The sequence below is a fragment of the Salmo salar genome, chromosome 02 (assembly GCF_965601325.2).
Source record: "Salmo salar chromosome 02, fSalSal1, whole genome shotgun sequence".
NCBI classification, from domain to species: Eukaryota; Metazoa; Chordata; class Actinopteri; order Salmoniformes; family Salmonidae; genus Salmo; species Salmo salar.
The window spans coordinates 63,939,339-63,957,184 of NC_138292.1; the positions used below are offsets into that span (position 1 = coordinate 63,939,339).

Genomic DNA, 17,846 nt, shown 5'->3' on the forward strand with positions numbered 1-17,846 from the left:
GGACACTAAAGAGGCCTTTCTACTGACTCTGAAAAACACCAAAAGAAAGATGCCCAGGGTCCCTGCTCATCTGCGTGAACGTGCCTTAGGCATGCTGCAAGGAGGCATGAGGACTGCAGATGTGGCCAGGGCAATAAATTGCAATGTCCGTACTGTGAGACGCCTAAGACAGCGCTACAGGGAGACAGGATGGACAACTGATTGTCCTCGCAGTGGCAGACCACGTGTAACAACACCTGCACAGGATCGGTACATCCGAAGATCACACCAGTGGGACAGGTACAGGATGGCAACAACTGCCCAAGTTACACCAGGAATGCACAATCCCTCCGTCAGTGCTCAGATTGTCCACAATAGCCTGAGAGAGGCTGGACTGAGGGCTTGTAGGCCTGTTGTAAGGCAGGTCCTCACCAGACATCACCGGCAACAACGTCGCCTATGGGCACAAACCCACCATCGCTGAACCAGACATGACTGACAAAAAAGTGCTCTTCACTGACGAGTCGCGGTTTTGTCTCATCAGGGGTGATGGTCGGATTCGCGTTTATCGTCAAAGGAATGAGCGTTACACCGAGGCCTGTACTCTAGAGTGGGATCGATTTGGAGGTGGAGGGTCCGTAATGGTCTGGGGCGGTGTGTCACAGCATCATCAGACTGAGCTTGTTGTCATTGCAGGAAATCGCAATGCATAGCGTTACAGGGAATACATCCTCCTCCCTCATGTGGTACCCTTCCTGCAGGCTCATCCTGACATGACCCTCCAGCATGACAATGCCACCAGCCATACTGCTTGTTCTGTGCGTGATTTTCTGAAAGACAGGAATGTCAGTGCTCTGTCATGGCCAGCGAAGAGCCCAGATCTCAATCCCATTGAGTACGTCTGGGACCTGTTGGATCGGAGGGTGAGGGCTAGGGCCATTCCCCCCCAGAAATGTCTGAGAACTTGCAGGTGCCTTGGTGGAAGAGTGGGGTAACATCTCACAGCAAGAACTGGCAAATCTGGTGCAGTCCATGAGGAGGAGATGCACTGCAGTACTTAATACAGCTGGTGGCCACACCAGATACTGACTATTACTTTTGATTTTGACCCCCCCTTTGTTCAGGGACACATTATTCCATTTCTGTTAGTCATTGTTCAGTTTATGTCTCAGTTGTTGAATCTTGTTATGTTCATACAAATATTTACACAAGTTTGCTGAAAATAAACCCAGTTGACAGTGAGAGGACATTTCTTTTTTTGCTGAGTTTATATTCACACACAGTACCATTCAAAAGTCAAATATTTTATAGGGCCCCCCATAGAGTTGTTTATTAATCATTATTTGACCAGGTATACCAGTCAAATGTTTGGACACACCGACTCATTCAAGGGTTTTTCTATATTTTTCTACATTGTAGAATAATAGTGAATACATCAAAACTATGAAATAACACATATGGACTTGCCTAGTTAAATAAAGGTTAAATAAAATAAATACGTGGAATCATGTTTAAGCTGTCATCAAGGCAAAGGGTGGCTACTTTGAAGAATCTCAAATATAAAATATATTTTGATTTGTTTAAAGGTTTTTTGGTTACTACATGATTCCATATGTGTTATTTCATAATTTTGATGTCTTCACTATTATTCTACAATATAGAAATCAGGAAAAATAAGGAAAAACCCTGGAAAGAGTAGGTGTGTCCAAACTTTTGACTGGTACTATTTATACACAGTATATATATAGCAGTATGTACTATAAATGCACAATAATTAGACATACTGTCCTGTCTATACAGTATATTTGTAAGTCGCTCTGGATAAGAGCGTCTGCTAAATGACTTAAATGTAATGTAATGTATATACAACATCCTCATTCCATAGAGTCATTTGGATGCATCTAACTACTTCATCATGTTTTAGAGAATTCTAGTGCTACATCCTATTACTTCACCTGTATGTGACAACAGACAGCATATAGCATCCGTGACCATAGACTACGTTACCCACACACACCAAAACATGGATGACCCAGTAATTAGGAAGATGGCCTTTCATGATAAAAGCTAAAACATTTACCGTAGTGGTGCTGGTGGTCAGGGAGATATTGCTCTCCTCTAAACCCCTCCCCCTGTCACTATCACCCTGTTGCCTTATCAGCGATGTTACAGAGCAACCCAGAGTGGATGAGTCACACTTGAGAGGAGGGATATCAAGCACAACGACTATGACACATCTTTGACCTTTGTTAAGGAAGACACAAAAAAGGGGGCCAATGAAGAATATGCGCATTATGTCAGTATCACTCAATACATTTAGTATATATATGTTTTATTCTATAGGCCAGAACACGTCATAACACCTGAAGTTACATTTAATAGAATATATCTAATTGAATATTGAATTGAATTGAATATATAACTGGATTCTACACAGACTCCAAGGGAGAGACTACTGGGTAGTGTTACCCCCCAGGTTTCACACCATGGACAGACAAGTGACCTTGAGAAGAACTGATATGTTTATGACGATGATGATTCACGTTGAAGAAAAATAGAGTAATATTTTCTTTCACGCTCTTTGGACGTGGTTAGACACAGCAGAGGGCATGGTGGGTTGCTTCTGCCGTGCCATCCCTCCCTCTAGCCCTCCCTCCATCCCTCCCTTCTTTCCATGTTTCTCTACTGTGGTGTCGGTATTACCAGACACTGTCATACTTTCCCCGTGCACCATCTGAACTTTCCCTTGGGTCTTCACCAGGGTGATGGTCATCAGTTAGTGTGTCTGATGTTAGACTACCGTACCTATAAGCAGACTACAAAGACCCTTAAAGGACGAGAGACACAGACACTGTTTTTATTGGGTTTTAGCGAAATATTCCATGAGGTTCAGATGAGGATGGATGTCTGTTGGGGTCAGTGTTTGTGAGGAGTTTTTTTGAAGGTTTGGCTGAGGTTTGGAGGAAAGGGAAGTGCTGCAGGGTTACTCATCCTCACATCTGGCACTCTCCTCACACAATAACTGCCCCACACACATGCACGCGCACACGTGCACACACACATAAACGAACGAACGCACACACACACAGACGCATGCATGAGCAAGCGCACACGCACATACACACAGACGCACATGCACGCACACACACACACACAGAGACGCATGCATGAACAAGCACACACGCATATACACATATACACAAAGTTCCTCATACACACCCTCCAACTCCTTACACACACACTATCCATAATCTCCTCTCAGAATTCACACCCCAAAAAACGAATCAGTAAGTTGCTGCATTCCACACAACATCATGGACGGCTATATATCTCAGAAATGACACCCTCTCTCTCTCTGTCAACTCCATGGTGCTGGCTGGGGCACTGATACACTACTGTTGCCTGTGTGTGTGTATGTGGTTAGCTAGAGTGGCATGGCACGGTTATGAACTACTAAATCATTACTGTGCGTGTGTGTGTGTGTATATATATATATATGTGTGTGTGTGTGTGTGTGTGTGTGTCTGTGTGTGTGTGTGTATGTATATATATATATATATATATATATATATATATATATATATATATATATATATGTGTACGTGTGTTCCGCTCTTGCTCAGTGTTTCTCACCTGAATGCTGGTAGGAAATTCATGGCATTCCCATGGTCCTTTGTTTACATAGATGTCAAACAGCTGGACATACATATCTAGGTTATTAGGACAAGCAAGGGGCCAGGAATGAACTTTGAACTCTGAAAATCGCACCTAATTAACTGTGTCAATGCAAAAACAAAACTCCTCGTGGTCACAGAGGGAGATAAAGCTGCTACTTTACTACAGGGAGAGGACGGGTGTCGAGGGGAGAAAAGGAGAAGGGAGAGAGGGAGGAGAGGAGTGTTTCTGGGTGTGGAACAGACTGCCATCCTATCAAGGGGGAGTAGCAAGTTGTGGTGTTTTGATCAAGATCCAGCAGACGTTGGAGAAAAAGAGGGGAGAGAGAGAGAGAGAGAGCGACAGAGAGAGAGAACGAGAGAGAGAGAGAGAGAGAGAGAGAGAGAGAGAGAGAGAGAGAGAGAGAGAGAGAGAGAAATACTTCCACCCACCTAACAGGGAGACACACTCATAAACAGCGGAGACACAGAGAGGGACTCAGAACTGCTGGAGGAGCACAAGGTGTCAGAGAGAGAGAGAGAGAGGAACACTTGACTTGAACACTAGAACACTTGAGTGGCTTCACTAACATAAGTATTATACTAACACAGACACACACAGTGTACCTTAACACAGAGACTCACACAGTGTACCTTAACACAGAGACACACACAGTGTACCTTAACACACAGACACACACAGTGTACCTTAACACAGAGACATACACAATGTACCTTCATTGAGGAGAAGTCTAACACTGACACACACTGAGTGACTAGGCTACACCTGAGAGCAGCGATATTTTACTTCAGAAAGGAGGAGTCTTACACTCATACAGTACCTGTGCCCATCCTGAGAAAATATATTGTACTCCAGAGAGAAGTGAGGAGGAAGGAGAAGGGGAGTGGATGGATGCCTTTTGTGAACTCAGTGGCCTGGATCCTCTATGGGTGAGTGCATGATGGACATCATGTTCAAAAGTTCACTTGTTTGAGCAAGTACCGGTAGTCAACTGTTTGAAATCTATTTAGAATACAGTGCCTTCAGAAAGTATTCACACCCCTTGACTTAACTTTTTTTGTGTGTTACAAAGTGGGATTAAAATTGATTTAATTGTCATTTTTGGTCAACGATCTACACAAAATACTATGTAATGTGGAAGTGGAAGAAAAATTCTAAATTTGATTAAAAATGTATGACAAATAAAACCTTTGGAAGTGAGACTTTTTGCATAGGTCTTCAAGCTCTGTCAAGTTGGTTGTTGATCATTCCTAAAAAGCCATTTTCAAGTCTTGCCATAGATTTTCAATCCGATTTAAGTCAAAATTGTAACTAGAACACTCAGGAACATTCAATGTCATCTTGGTAAGCAACTCCAGTGTAGATTTGGCCTTGTGTTTTAGGTTATTGTCCTGTTGAAAGGTGCATTTCTCTCCCAGTGTCTGTTGGAAAGCAGACTGAACCAGGTTTTCCGCTAGGATGTTTCCTGTGCTTAGCTTAATTCCATTTATTTTTATCCTAAAACAAACTCCCCAGTCCTTGCCGATGACAAGCATACCCATAACATGATGCAGCCAAACTTGTGGGATGCATTTGCGGTTTGTTTTGGTTGTGTTTCAGATTATTTTGTGCCCAATAGATATCAATGGTAAATAATGTATTGTGTCATTTGGACTCACTTTTACAGTAAATAACAATGGAAAATGTGGATGCTACCATGATTACGGATAATCCTGACTGAATCATGAATAATGATGAGTGAGAAAGTTACAGAGGCATACATATCATACCCCCCCAAAAAATGCTAACCTTCCCTGTTATTGGTAATGGTGAGAGGTTAGCAATAGAGGTCTTCACGGGTCCAAAACGTTGGTCTCATTCGAAAATGGACCTGGGGATTTCCCACCCATATCCGATATGCATAAATACAGATCCGTTCTGAAGTAACCCGAGGAAAACTAGACCCTTTCTGTATAGACCTGGTAGAATCCTGAACAGGTCTGATCCGAGTGATGGGAGCAGCAGAAAAGTCCTTTGTTAAGCTACTTTATTAACCAGAGCTGATAAAGTGTGAGAGGAGGGAGAGAGAGGTGCCACTCTACTAGGCAGGGGAGGAGCCTTAACTGTGAGCGAGTGACACAGGGAGCAGGGAGTAAGAGATGAGAGACAGCAACCAACCAAAAAGCCGACTCGCACTATAGTAGACTAATAGCTGCCATAGCTAGGTTATTTATCATCAAACATGGTGACGTAGTACCTGTCTTGACTGCATCAAACCGGGTGAAGCTATTAAAGCTAATTAATTTTAGCTAGCTAGGCTAATTGAGGCTGCAGTGCATGCGCTTTCTCATCCTCCAGTTACAAATAACAACAACTCCATTCAGAATACTAAGCAGAAGTCTACATGTTGGCTCTTGGTCGTTGTAGCATATCCTTCTCCTTTAACTTTGAATTTCATCATTTTAATTCCATCTTCCAATGATTAGATATCTCCTAACTTTTGCCACACACAGAGGCTCTATGACTGTAGCCTATTGCCGCATTGCTGACTTATGATTGGCCAACAACAACAAGCTACACGCTCCTCTCTCTCTCTTTCCCTCTCTCTCTCATCCACCTACCCGAAACCTGTGACAATCATATCAGAGCCGACCCAGACCCGTGACATTATTTAGAATTCTGGATCCGGACCCGCTCGGGTCCTGGGTCGAGTCTCAGGTATTCGGATACAGGTGGATAGCATGTCTTGGGAGTATGATCTTTGGGGTATGATCAAAAGCTTCAAGTTCCTTGGCGTGCACATCACTGACAACCTAAAATGGTCCATACACACAGACAGTGTGGTGAAGAAAGCGCAACAACCTCAGGAGGCTGAAGAAATTCTACAGATGTACCATTGAGAGCCTCCTGTCAGGCTATCCCCACATGGTACGGCAATTGCTCCGTCCACAGCTCTATGGCTCTCCAGAGGGTGGTGTGGTCAGCCCAACGCATCACTGGGGCACACTGCCTGCCCTCCAGGACATCTACAGCCCTTGGTGTCACAAGAAGGCCAAGAAGATCATCAAGGACCTCAGCCATCCGAGCCATGGCCTGTTCTCCACGCAACCATCTAGAAGGTGGAGACAGTACAGGTGCATTAAAGCTGGGACCAAGAGACTGAAAAACATCTTCTATCTCCAGGCCATCAGACTGTTAAATAGTCACAACTAGCCGGCCTCCGCCCAGTACAATGTCCTGAACTTAGTCTCTCTTACTAGCCGGCTCCCACCCGGTACTCTAATTTGCACCTTAGAGACAGTTGCTCTATGTACATAGTGCTGCCATATGTATATAGTCATTGAATCCTATATAACTACGACTGTACACACCTTTTCTGTTCACATACTGTCCATATGGTCTATACACACCATTTCGGACTCTGACATTGCTCGTTCTGATATTTTTGGGATTTGTGGGTATTGTTTTGTGCTGTTAGGTATTACTGTACTGTTGGAGCTAGAAACATAAGCATTTCAACACCATCCAACACCTTTAGGATGAATTGGAACGCCGACTGTGAGCCAGGCATAATCGCCCAACATCAGTGCCCGACCTCACTAATGCTCTTGTGGTTGAATGGAAGCAAGTCCCCGCAGCAATGTTCCAACATCTAGTGGAAAGCCTTCCCAGAAGAGTAATGAATGTCTAGAATGTAGCGTTAAGATTTCCCTTCACTGGAACTAAGGGGCCTAGCCAGAACCATGAAAATCAGCCCCAGACCATTATTCCTCCTCCACCAAAATTTACAGTTGGCCCTATGCATTGGGGCAGGTATCATTCTCCTGGCATCCGCCAAACCCAGATTCATCCGTTGCACTGCCAGATGGTGAAGCGTGACCCATCAAAATAACGTTTCCACTGCTCCAGAGTCCAATGTTGGCAAACTTTACACCACTCCAGCTGACGCTTGGCATTGCGCATGGTGATCTTAGGCTTGTGTGCGGCTGCTCGGCCATGGAAACCCATTTCATGAAGCTCCCGACGAACAGTTGACGTTGCTTCCAGAGGCAGTTTGGAACTCGGTAGTGAGTGTTGCAACTGAGGACAGACGATTCTTATGCGCTACATGCTGCAGCACTCAGCGGTCCCGTTCTGTGAGCTTGTGTGGCCTACCACTTCACGGCTGATGAGCCGTTGTTGCTCCTAGACGTTTCCACTTCACAATAACAGCACTTACAGTTGGCAGCTCTAGCAGGGCAGAAATGTTATGAACTGACTTGTTGGACGGTGCCACATGGGACAGTCACTGAGCTCTTCAGTACGGCCATTCTACTGCCAATGTTTGTCTATGGAGATTGCATGACTGTGTGCTTGATTTTATACACCGGTAAGCAACGGGTGTGGCTGAAATAGCCAAATCCACTAATTTGAAGTGGTGTCCACATACTTTTGTATATATAGTGTATCATGCAATTATTGTGGCAGGACTATGTATTGTTCTGCAGGGTTAAATGCATCTTGGCAGAGTAGTGTGTACTGTGTAGGATTGTCTTCTTTACTAACGTTCTGCCAATTTACTATAAGGTGCTCATTGGTGGTTGACTTTATTGTCCTGAAAGAATTCAGTTCAAACCGTCCCATCATGCACACGTTGACACATTTAAACCTATAGGGCGTAGAGTAAGTTCAGAGTTCAAGCATTTCAAAGTTAGGTTACTGAAGACTTTCCAGGTAGACTTCTCTGCGGTACAAGGAAGGTACAGTTGCACAGTGTCTGCATTGACCTTTCGCAAATTACATTAGAGCCATAGGTACCTATGTAAGTGCACTTAGGGCACATAGGCAGACAGGAATAATCCTTGCCAAGAAAGACCTTAGGCTACGAGGTTCCAATATCCACACTAGCATACCACTTAATGAAGAAATCTATGTATTGGACATGCATTCTAATCTAAGTAGAGTGCTGGCTGTAATCTAAGTAGAATGATGGCATGGATAGTGGCACGAGAATTGGAGTCTCAAAGAGCTTAAGCATCCTATGTGATGCTACCGTAGGTAATGTAAGGATATCTGAGAATATCAAGTACAGCAATGCATGTGAATCAATCAGTATGTGGACAGCTGCCGGTAATCCCTAATAGTACACATAGGAGCAAAGCTCCACATTCTGTATCTTGATTCCAAAAATTTGAGAATGGCCCTGATCCAGCTAGTCAATCACCCCCCCTCTCTCTACCCCCCCCCCCCCCCCCCCCCCGCCCCCCCCACCTCTTTCTCTATCACTCAGACCTGCTACTCACATGCCAGCCTTATTCAGATACACATGTGAACTATCGTTGATGTAAGTGTACTTTTATTCGAAAATTGGAGAATGGCATTGATCCAGGAAGAAAGGTATCACTCACTCTCTTTCTCTGTGCCCCTCTCGCTCTCTCCCTGTGTCATTCTCTCTATTCCCCCTCTCTTTTTCTTTCTCTTTCTTTCACACACCTGATATTGACAGATCAGTCTTATTCAGGAATAGACATGCAAACACTAATTGAGATTTCATCCATAGAACAGTCTGCTACTTCTAGAACAATCTGCTACCAAGTAACATGCCATAAAAGTTATATTGCCAACAAAGCCAGAAAAAACATGGCCATTATCAGTCGATGTCCCTTCAGAGCTCACCAATCTAACTGTATACAAAGGTGGCCTACCTAATCTTGTGCCAGCAGCCTCTTTAACAAAATTTCCAACGTGGGACAAGATATAAAACATAATGTTGTGAATGGGAGAACTCTGGAACATCCAAATGAAACATTTACAGAAGGTGAAACATAGAACGCATAAAAGATATGTAGTAATTTTATGGCAACGTATGTCCCTGGGCCCGGGGCCATTACCCTTCAGAGTAGTGCGGCTACATCAAAAACATAATCTTACTTTGGTAAAAGTTCTCGTCAAAGAGCTGAAAGGTGAAAAGAGAATTATTTCATCCCCTCTCAATCAAATGTTATTATCTTGCATTGTGGATTATGACAATTTGACGTAGAGAATCCTGCATTCAGCAAGAGAGGTGTGGTTCAGACAACACCTACTCTGCAAACTGGAGGGATTGTATTGAAACCCTGCAATTCAACATGTTTTGAAAACATTATTTTAAATCAAAACTACTCTGCAATTTGGGGTACTTGACAAAGGCAGTGACGAACAGTCCTGTCGAGACAATTACAACATTCTCTAAATGACAATGAACAGATCCAATTTAGCTAACACATACACTCCATATGCCAAATGGCTGAGATCTTTAGACACATTTATGCTTGCAGTGACGTAAAGTATTACAGTGAAGAATTGAATGATATCAAAAAGGAATCAGAATGTATCATTTCTCTCAGATAACTGAAAGGTGCACAACACAGTCCATGCAGGCTCTCTCTCCTCAGTTCACATCACTGCGTTTGATAGGTAAAAATAGACCTTCCATTTCCATCCAAACCAAGGTCTGGAAGAAGCTTCTGTAGCCAATTCAGAAAACGCTGAGCAAGGTGACCAAGAAAAAGCTTTTGAGTTTGTTTGACAACTTACGATTCTTATATAAAAGTTGTAAAAGTGTTTGTTCGCAGGCCTAAATTGACCACAGGAGCCAAGGAGAGACTGTGAAAAAGACTCCCACTCATTGAGTCAATAGCCATCTAGCACTTCAGAAGAATACCTGTTACACGGAGAAAATATTCAGTAGGTGGATGAATTTCCTCACACATGATCTGGAGTATTTTATGTAGTAGGAGCAGAATTGCCTCTTGTGGGATAGATAAACTAAACTGAAATGAATAACACATTTGTTACAGTCTAGTAACACATTTGGTGTTGCTGTTGCGTAATGACCCAACATGCAGCTGTTATGAATTGTGGTCACTCTCCCTTATGCCCTTGGGAGTCTGCCTTGCCCCGCTGCTACAAGCTGCTGCTGTGTGTGTATGTGTGTGTGTGTGTGTATGATTCACAATGCTGCATTGCTGCCGCTCAACAAGTCCATCCGACCGTAGTAGTTAAACCCACTTCCTCTCGCGACTCGGCAGGCACCTCTTGCTCCTCCAAAATGCAGACTGCAGCCAGACACCCAGCCCCTCGTTAGAGGGCTTAGAGGAGATAAACAGGGAGAGGTGAGAGTACAACAGAGCACTTAGAGGCTAAGAGTATTTTGGTGCTTTTACAGTCAGACTTCCTTCCTTTCAGCCCACCGTCGCCGGGGGCTGCAGGCTTGCATGATGCAATCTCGACACACTTCGGCCGGCACAAACAGAATACATCCCACTGTCGTCTAAGTGGGTTTGTATCGTCATCATGTACTGTAATATTTTGACTGACTTCGCCCTTCCAAAGGGGAAAGTTTTTAAACGTGCTGGAGCCGTGGGTTAAAATATTCCAGGACTGACTCAGCTCTGTAGAAAAAAAGACGAAAAACTCCCAAGCTCCAACCATCCAACCAACGCACGCAGATTATGTTGACTTGCTGTGGTTTCACTCTCCATTGCCTAGATACACAGACCGGGACATTATACTGTAGCCAGCGTCCAGTTTCTCTGGACTGGACTCAGCCCTGCTTCAAGCAGTTAATTTAACAATCCTTGCCCTCAATAATCTGTCACTAGGCTAATACCCTGACAGGAGTAAACTGTTAGACTGATAAATCAAATTGACGTTCCTCAAGTTGACAGTACAGTAGGCGAAGCTTGGAGGAAAATTGGTTGAATTGTATTTATTTGAACACAGCCAATTTAGAGACTGAATGAGAAATGATGTACCTAAAATGAACTCATGAGAACAATGAACAATACTCCATTTCATAAATGTAAATCTGTATTGAGTCAAGAAAGAAATGACTTCTACTCAGTGCAGAGAATGGTGCAGAAACCTACTCCTCCACTCTCTACCATCCTAATTTTAAACTGCATATTAACGGGTCTATCTTTGTCTTTTCCAGGACTGGAATCGAACGTGGTACACAGACAAACCGGACCTGACAGAGTGCTTCCAGAACACGGTGCTGGTCTGGTTCCCGTGCGTCTACCTCTGGCTGTTGGCGCCCTTCTACGCCCTCAAACTCTACTGCCATGACTGTGGATGCATCCGAATCTCCACTCTCTGCACCGCCAAGACGGTGAGCCAACCCATAGAATCCCAATATGGTCAACGGTCGGTCCAATGATCACAGAACAGTGACTTGAATTGTCCATTCTAGTCATTCTCTCTCTATGAGCCAAACCAGCCTGAGTTTATAAGCACATCCAGTGACCTGCAGATGCAGGGTACAAAAAGTAAAGTCATGAAAGAAAAATAGATACCCAGTACCCACACACTGTTGGATGCTCCTTTAGTGTTATTCAGTGCAACGGTTCAACCCGAAAGTACAACCAGCCTGCACCAACCAGTCCTGAGCCTTAAGACCAGTCTTAAACCAAACCGCAAGAGTAGACATGGCATGGCCATTAACATTATACAAGACCAGGCGAGTGTTCGAGTGCACCGACCATATCTGCCATAAACTAATATGAGTGTGAAGTACTGTGAAAACCAAGCACCACACGGTGAGTGTTTATATAGGGCCGGCCGGGGACAATTTCATGCCTTAGCGAGCAAGAGGAGGGGATATCAGCGGGGAAAAGCCTTGAAGGTTTAGAGAGTAATCAAGAAAGCATGGAGAGTTTACAGGACGAACGTAAGAGTTTATAGGATGGCATACATGGCACTCCAAGAGGGTTACATGTACATTTAAATGTATTGATCCCTTCTCACTTTCCACTGTTATGTTCCATGTGGTTGTACTTCAGACTGTATAAAGTATATAAAATACTTACAATATGGAGACATGCGGCTTGACAATATGGATTGACAGTTCCAGAGTCTCTTGAGAGTCCAGATTGTCATTTAGGTGCTAAAGATGCATGTTTCTGGTTTCCCCAGTAACCAAAACATTTGAATCAATCAAAATGGCAGTACTGTAGACCTCACTCTGCTTCCCTCCCGGTGTCTGTCCATCCTCCAGGTGCTGGGGTTCCTCCTGGCATCATTTGGCTTCGTGGAGTTCTTCTACATTCTTCTGGAGAGGAGTCATGAGATCCAAAACCACATGGTCTTCCTCCTCAGTCCCATCATACGCAGCTTGACTGTGGTAAGTACTGTAACCATCAGCCAATGTCTTTGTCTCAGCTTCTTTCTTCACGATTGCCCTCTCTCTCTCTCTCTATCTACTGTTTATGTCTCAGTATCTGCTGTTGACTTCTCTTCCCTGACAGTAGATCCTGGGGGGTGCTTTTCCCCCCTACCTTTATTTAAGCAGGTGAAATACATGATATATATTTTGAATGCACCCCCAGGATCTGCTGTCAAGGAAGAGAAGTCAAGAGGCGATACTGAGACATAGTAGATGGAGAGAGCAATCGTGAACAAAGAGGCTTCCCTGACAGAAGATCCTGGGAGTGCATGCGTATAGCAGCAGCTTGAGTCGTTTACTCCTGATTTACTCTTGGATAGGGCAGGGGCTAAGTAAAGCACTCCATGACCTCTGTCGATAAACACTGTGTGACAACTTTTACAATGATTACAAAGACATAATGTACTCTACTCTCAGATCATCCTCCGCACTGATTTACAGTACTGGGATCAGGCAAAGAAGAACGTCGGTGGAAAGCAGTGCAGTGCACTATGGGAGGTCCAGCTAGATAGAATAAAGTTCTGTTTACTACAGTGTGGGGGGTATAACGTCAGATTTAAGACAGAGGCAGAGGTGTAAGGGGTTGGGAATAGAGGGAGGAGCGGAGGAGGCCGGATGTAGGGCAGTGTGCCTCCTGTAGCTGACTCACAGAGCCATGACCCCCCTACCCATAACTCCCCTCTCCCTCAGAGGCCGAACACAAGTGCTGCACAGACTCAGTCCCTCCAAATCAGACAGCCTGGCCCACCTGTGGTCACCTCAGACTCTTAGGTCAATATCAGCAACTGTTTGGGTGAAGAAATACTGAATGCATCTCTTGTACCAGGTACACAAGGCATCCATTTTTAAAAAGGTCACTTTTTTATCACATTAGGGACCCGGATTTGAAATCCAAGACCTTGCTACAGTTAACCAGCCAGGATATTTACAGTTGATTGGTTGGTTGCTATATAAATAAAAAGCCAAGGCCAATAATTTTCTGGACACAGAGCCATAATGGCAGCCACCACCCTCTGGTTTCCCATACGTAAAGCTAAGGAACACTGTGTCCAAAAGAAACTACGTTATTTTGCTTGTTTCTCGTCCTCGTCGACCCATATACAGTCAATGTATGGGAATTAAAAAAAATTCAACAGACTCACTCCTGGTTCGTGGTCATGGTCGCTCTCCCTTCCTACCATGAGAGCTGCTTGCAAGCCACGCCATCTGCTGTAATCAGCGACACCATGACGCAGAGTTATTTTTCCGCCCCAATGACCAAGACTTCCTGTATAATTACTAGGTAGGGAATTGAGTTAGGTTTTAGTAATGGACTTAGTTCCACCCACTGACTTCCATTCAAGGAAATGGGTTCCTCTCAGAAGGGAATGGCCATTTCTTGCTTGCAATGTGGCTAGTTAAGCAACAGGCCAAGCAGCATAGAAACTGGGAAATGAATCTGACATCCAACCACACAGCATAGATATTTTTCTATATAGTGTTTCTACCTAGCCTGGTCCCAGATCCGTTTGTGCTGTCTTGCCACACTATAACCTTTAGGAGTTGTCAAGGTAGCACAAAACTATCTGGGACCAGGCTAGTTTCTATGGTGTCGTTGATCTATCAAGAGTTTATACTGGTAATTATGAGGCTGGAGGCTGTTTCTTTGCCTGCAATGTGGCTAGTCAGACAATAGGCATAGAAACTGAAAATTAACCCAACAATCACCATATTTGTGTTGTTGATCTATCAAACGTTATATAATCATGGCTGGTTGCTTAAAAACAGGACAGTTCAGTGGTTTTGATGGCTCATCCATCCCGATCCAATGGAACCAGTATGGTATCTATTATGCAACTCTATAACCACACTCTCCTTTTAGTGATGAGCTGGCAAGGCTAGATGACTTCTCAACTTGACCAAACTACAGACAGTCAGAGATAATTACAGCCAAAACACAGTCCGTGGAAAGACAAGGGATTTTTCGGATAGACACTGGTGCCCCAAAACATGGAATCAGTCCTGTTTTATCTACTTATTTTACTAAACCTTTATTTAACCAGGCAAGTCAGTTAAGAATGTTATTATATTTACAACGACAGCCTGTATTCGAACAAAATAGAAGAGTTCAGAGACGTTTTTGAATAAGAGAAAATAAATGTAGTGCAATTAAGGCAAAAAGCAATGCATGGACGGAGGGATGGAAGGAAGCAGGGGTGGAGGGCATAGTACTATACATCTGTTGTTTTATTGAAGGAAGTCAGCAGGATAACAGCTGCGTCTGTGGTCAGGGAAATCCCAATCTAACCTCTTTCTCCAAAACCAACAAAAACCAAATCCAATCCTTACAAATATTTTCTATTTAGCCATTGATTCTTCTCAGCTTTCTTCTCAGCCCCAGAGACTACTGGGAATGACAGTGAATGCTGATACAGAGGATTTATTGAGTGATTCCTTTTCATCTTCAAAGTAATAGTTAGTAGACTCGCTTGCCAGTCCTCAGTCGGGGGTCTCTCCTTTCAAAACACTCGCTTGACTTTCACTGTCCGTTGTAATGCAAGTCATGCTAATCTCACTCTCACTCACTGTCACACTCTCTCTCCCACTCTCTCACTCACTGTCTCACTCTCCCACTCTCTCCTCAGGTCCTGGCCATATGCATCATCCAGTTGGAGAGGATACGAGGCTGTCGTTCCTCCGTCTTCCTCTTCCTGTTCTGGGTCCTGGCGGTGGTGTGTTCCCTGGTGCCCCTACGGGCAAAGATCCAGCTGGCTATGTACGAGGTATGGTGGTAGTAGAACATTACTTTATTCTCTATGGTCTATGGGAGAAGTAGCAGGTGTGATGACACAGGCACTAACATACTCAGTGTCTGCATGACTGATATTACTGATAAGTAGTCAAAATTATTCTCACACGCTATGTGAATGTAGGTTAATAGAGACTACTGTCAAAACAGTCATGACACACAGTAATTTTGTAACGTGGGAAACAATTTACTTGGATGAATATGCTATGCCTACATCCTGACTGTTATGTCTGCTTAGGTTTGCACTCAGTGACCCCGCAGAACCAGTTTGCCTGAAGGGTTGTCTAGGGTCTAGGGTTGTCTACCCATAGTCTAGACTTAGAGGCTAGAGAGTGCATTGCTTGATATAGAGATGCTGTTGTGCCTACTATGCTTTATTCGTAACTCCACAAAATTAACCAAGTGTTCTCTAGTCTAGACTTAGCATGACTTGGGTATAAATGCATTGCCTCCCCAAAGTCGACAGAGGAAACCCTGCAGTGATGGTAGGGCGGATGACAGACACCGCCAACTCTTGTCTCCCTAAAGCCTCTGTAGATTGCTAGACTCCCCTCCTCTCATCCGGTGTCTCTTCCTTCTAGACACTGCAATCATTGTCCTCGTATTTTGTCAAAGCGGTAACAGCATTCGCGTTTTTAGAAACACACACATCCATATCACATCCTTATCGCCTCCAGTATGACATTACCACACGTAGTGTTTAGGCCAGCGGTAATGACAGCTCTGAGGTAAAACCGATAGTGATGGTGAGACAACCCAACATGGCAGCCCAGGGTAAAACCAGAGGTACGTCAACACCACTTTTATAGGCAGGAACAGCCAGCAAACACCTACTGGGACCGACCTACTGGGAAATACAGTATTTGTATTATCCACTCAACACAGTCACATACACCGGGAGAACAAAACATTAAGAACAGCTTCCTAATATTGAGTTGCACCCCCTTTTCCCCTCAGAACAGCCTCAATACATCGGCACATGGACTCTACAAGGTGTCGAAAGTATTCCACAGGGATGCTGGCCCATGTTGACTCCAATGCTTCCCACAGTTGTGTCAAGTTGGCTGGATGTCCTTTGGGTGGGGGACCATTCTTGATACACACTAGAAACTGTTGAGTGTGAAAAACCCTGCAGCGTTGCAGTTCTTGACACACTCAAACTGGTGTGCCTGGCACCTACTACCATACCCCGTTCAAAGGCACTTAAATATTTTGTATTGCCCATTCACCCTCTGAATGGCGCACATACACAATCCATGTCTCAATTGTCTCAAGGCTTAAAAATCCTTTGTTAACCCGTCTCCTCCCTTTCATCTACACTGATTGGATTTAACAGGTGACATCAATAAGGGATCATAGCTTTCACCTGGATTCACCTGGTCAGTCTGTCATGGAAAGAGCATGTTTTGTACACTCAGTGTATAGACGGACACATTCTCAAACGTGCACACACATGGCCACCAACCGGCTCCTCTGGTAGACTAGCAACAACATTAGAAGACAGTTCCTGTATCTCAACATGAGACATTTCACTGCAGCGCTAAAAGGTCTGAGTGTACAGAGTTCATGTTTGGTTTGGTTTTGCAGACCCAATTCCCTCGGCTCGTTGGTCAGACCAACTGACCTATGTTTACAGGCATATATTACCACCCACTCCTGGCCCCATACTATCCTGACCATGTTTTCACTATGCGGCCAGATCTATTTTGTTCTCCCTATCTGCACTCTGGGCGCAACATAGTGTGAGGTTGTCATCAACTACAGGAAATGGAGGGCCAAATATTCCCCCATTCACATGGGCTGTAGTGGAGCGGGTCGAGAGCTTCAGGTTCCTCAGTGTCCACATCACTAAGGATCTATCATGGTCCACACACACCAACACAGTCGTGAAGAACGCCTGACAATGACTCTTCCCCGTCAGGAGGCTGAAAAGATTTGGCATGGGCCGTCAGATCATCAAAAAGTTCTACAGCTGCACCATTGGGAGCATCTCGACTGGCTGCATCTCCACTTGGTGTGGCAACTGCTCGGCATCTGACCGCAAGACGCTACAGAGGGGGGTGCGTACGGCCCAGTGCATCACTGGGGTTGAACTCCCTGCCATCCAGGACCTCTATACCAAGTGGTGCCAGAGGAAGGGCCTAAAAATTGTCAAAAACTCCAGCCAACCAAGTCATAGACTGTTCTCTCTGCTACCGCATGGCAAACGGTACAGGAGTGCTAAGTCTGGGACCAAAAGGT

The 17,846-nt window shown here is 44.4% G+C and overlaps 1 protein-coding gene across 1 annotated transcript in view; it reads left to right on the top strand.

The window, feature by feature from the left end:
* Positions 1-4,093: 4,093 nt before the first annotated feature.
* LOC106588920 (multidrug resistance-associated protein 1) overlaps positions 4,094-17,846 on the top strand; it is a 35,340-nt gene continuing 21,587 nt past the window's right edge. The window contains exons 1-4 of the mRNA XM_014178470.3: positions 4,094-4,583; positions 11,588-11,764; positions 12,650-12,775; positions 15,442-15,579. Coding sequence (XP_014033945.3) covers positions 4,542-4,583; positions 11,588-11,764; positions 12,650-12,775; positions 15,442-15,579 — 483 coding nt within the window. The 5' untranslated portion in view covers positions 4,094-4,541. The remainder of the gene's footprint in view (positions 4,584-11,587; positions 11,765-12,649; positions 12,776-15,441; positions 15,580-17,846) is intronic.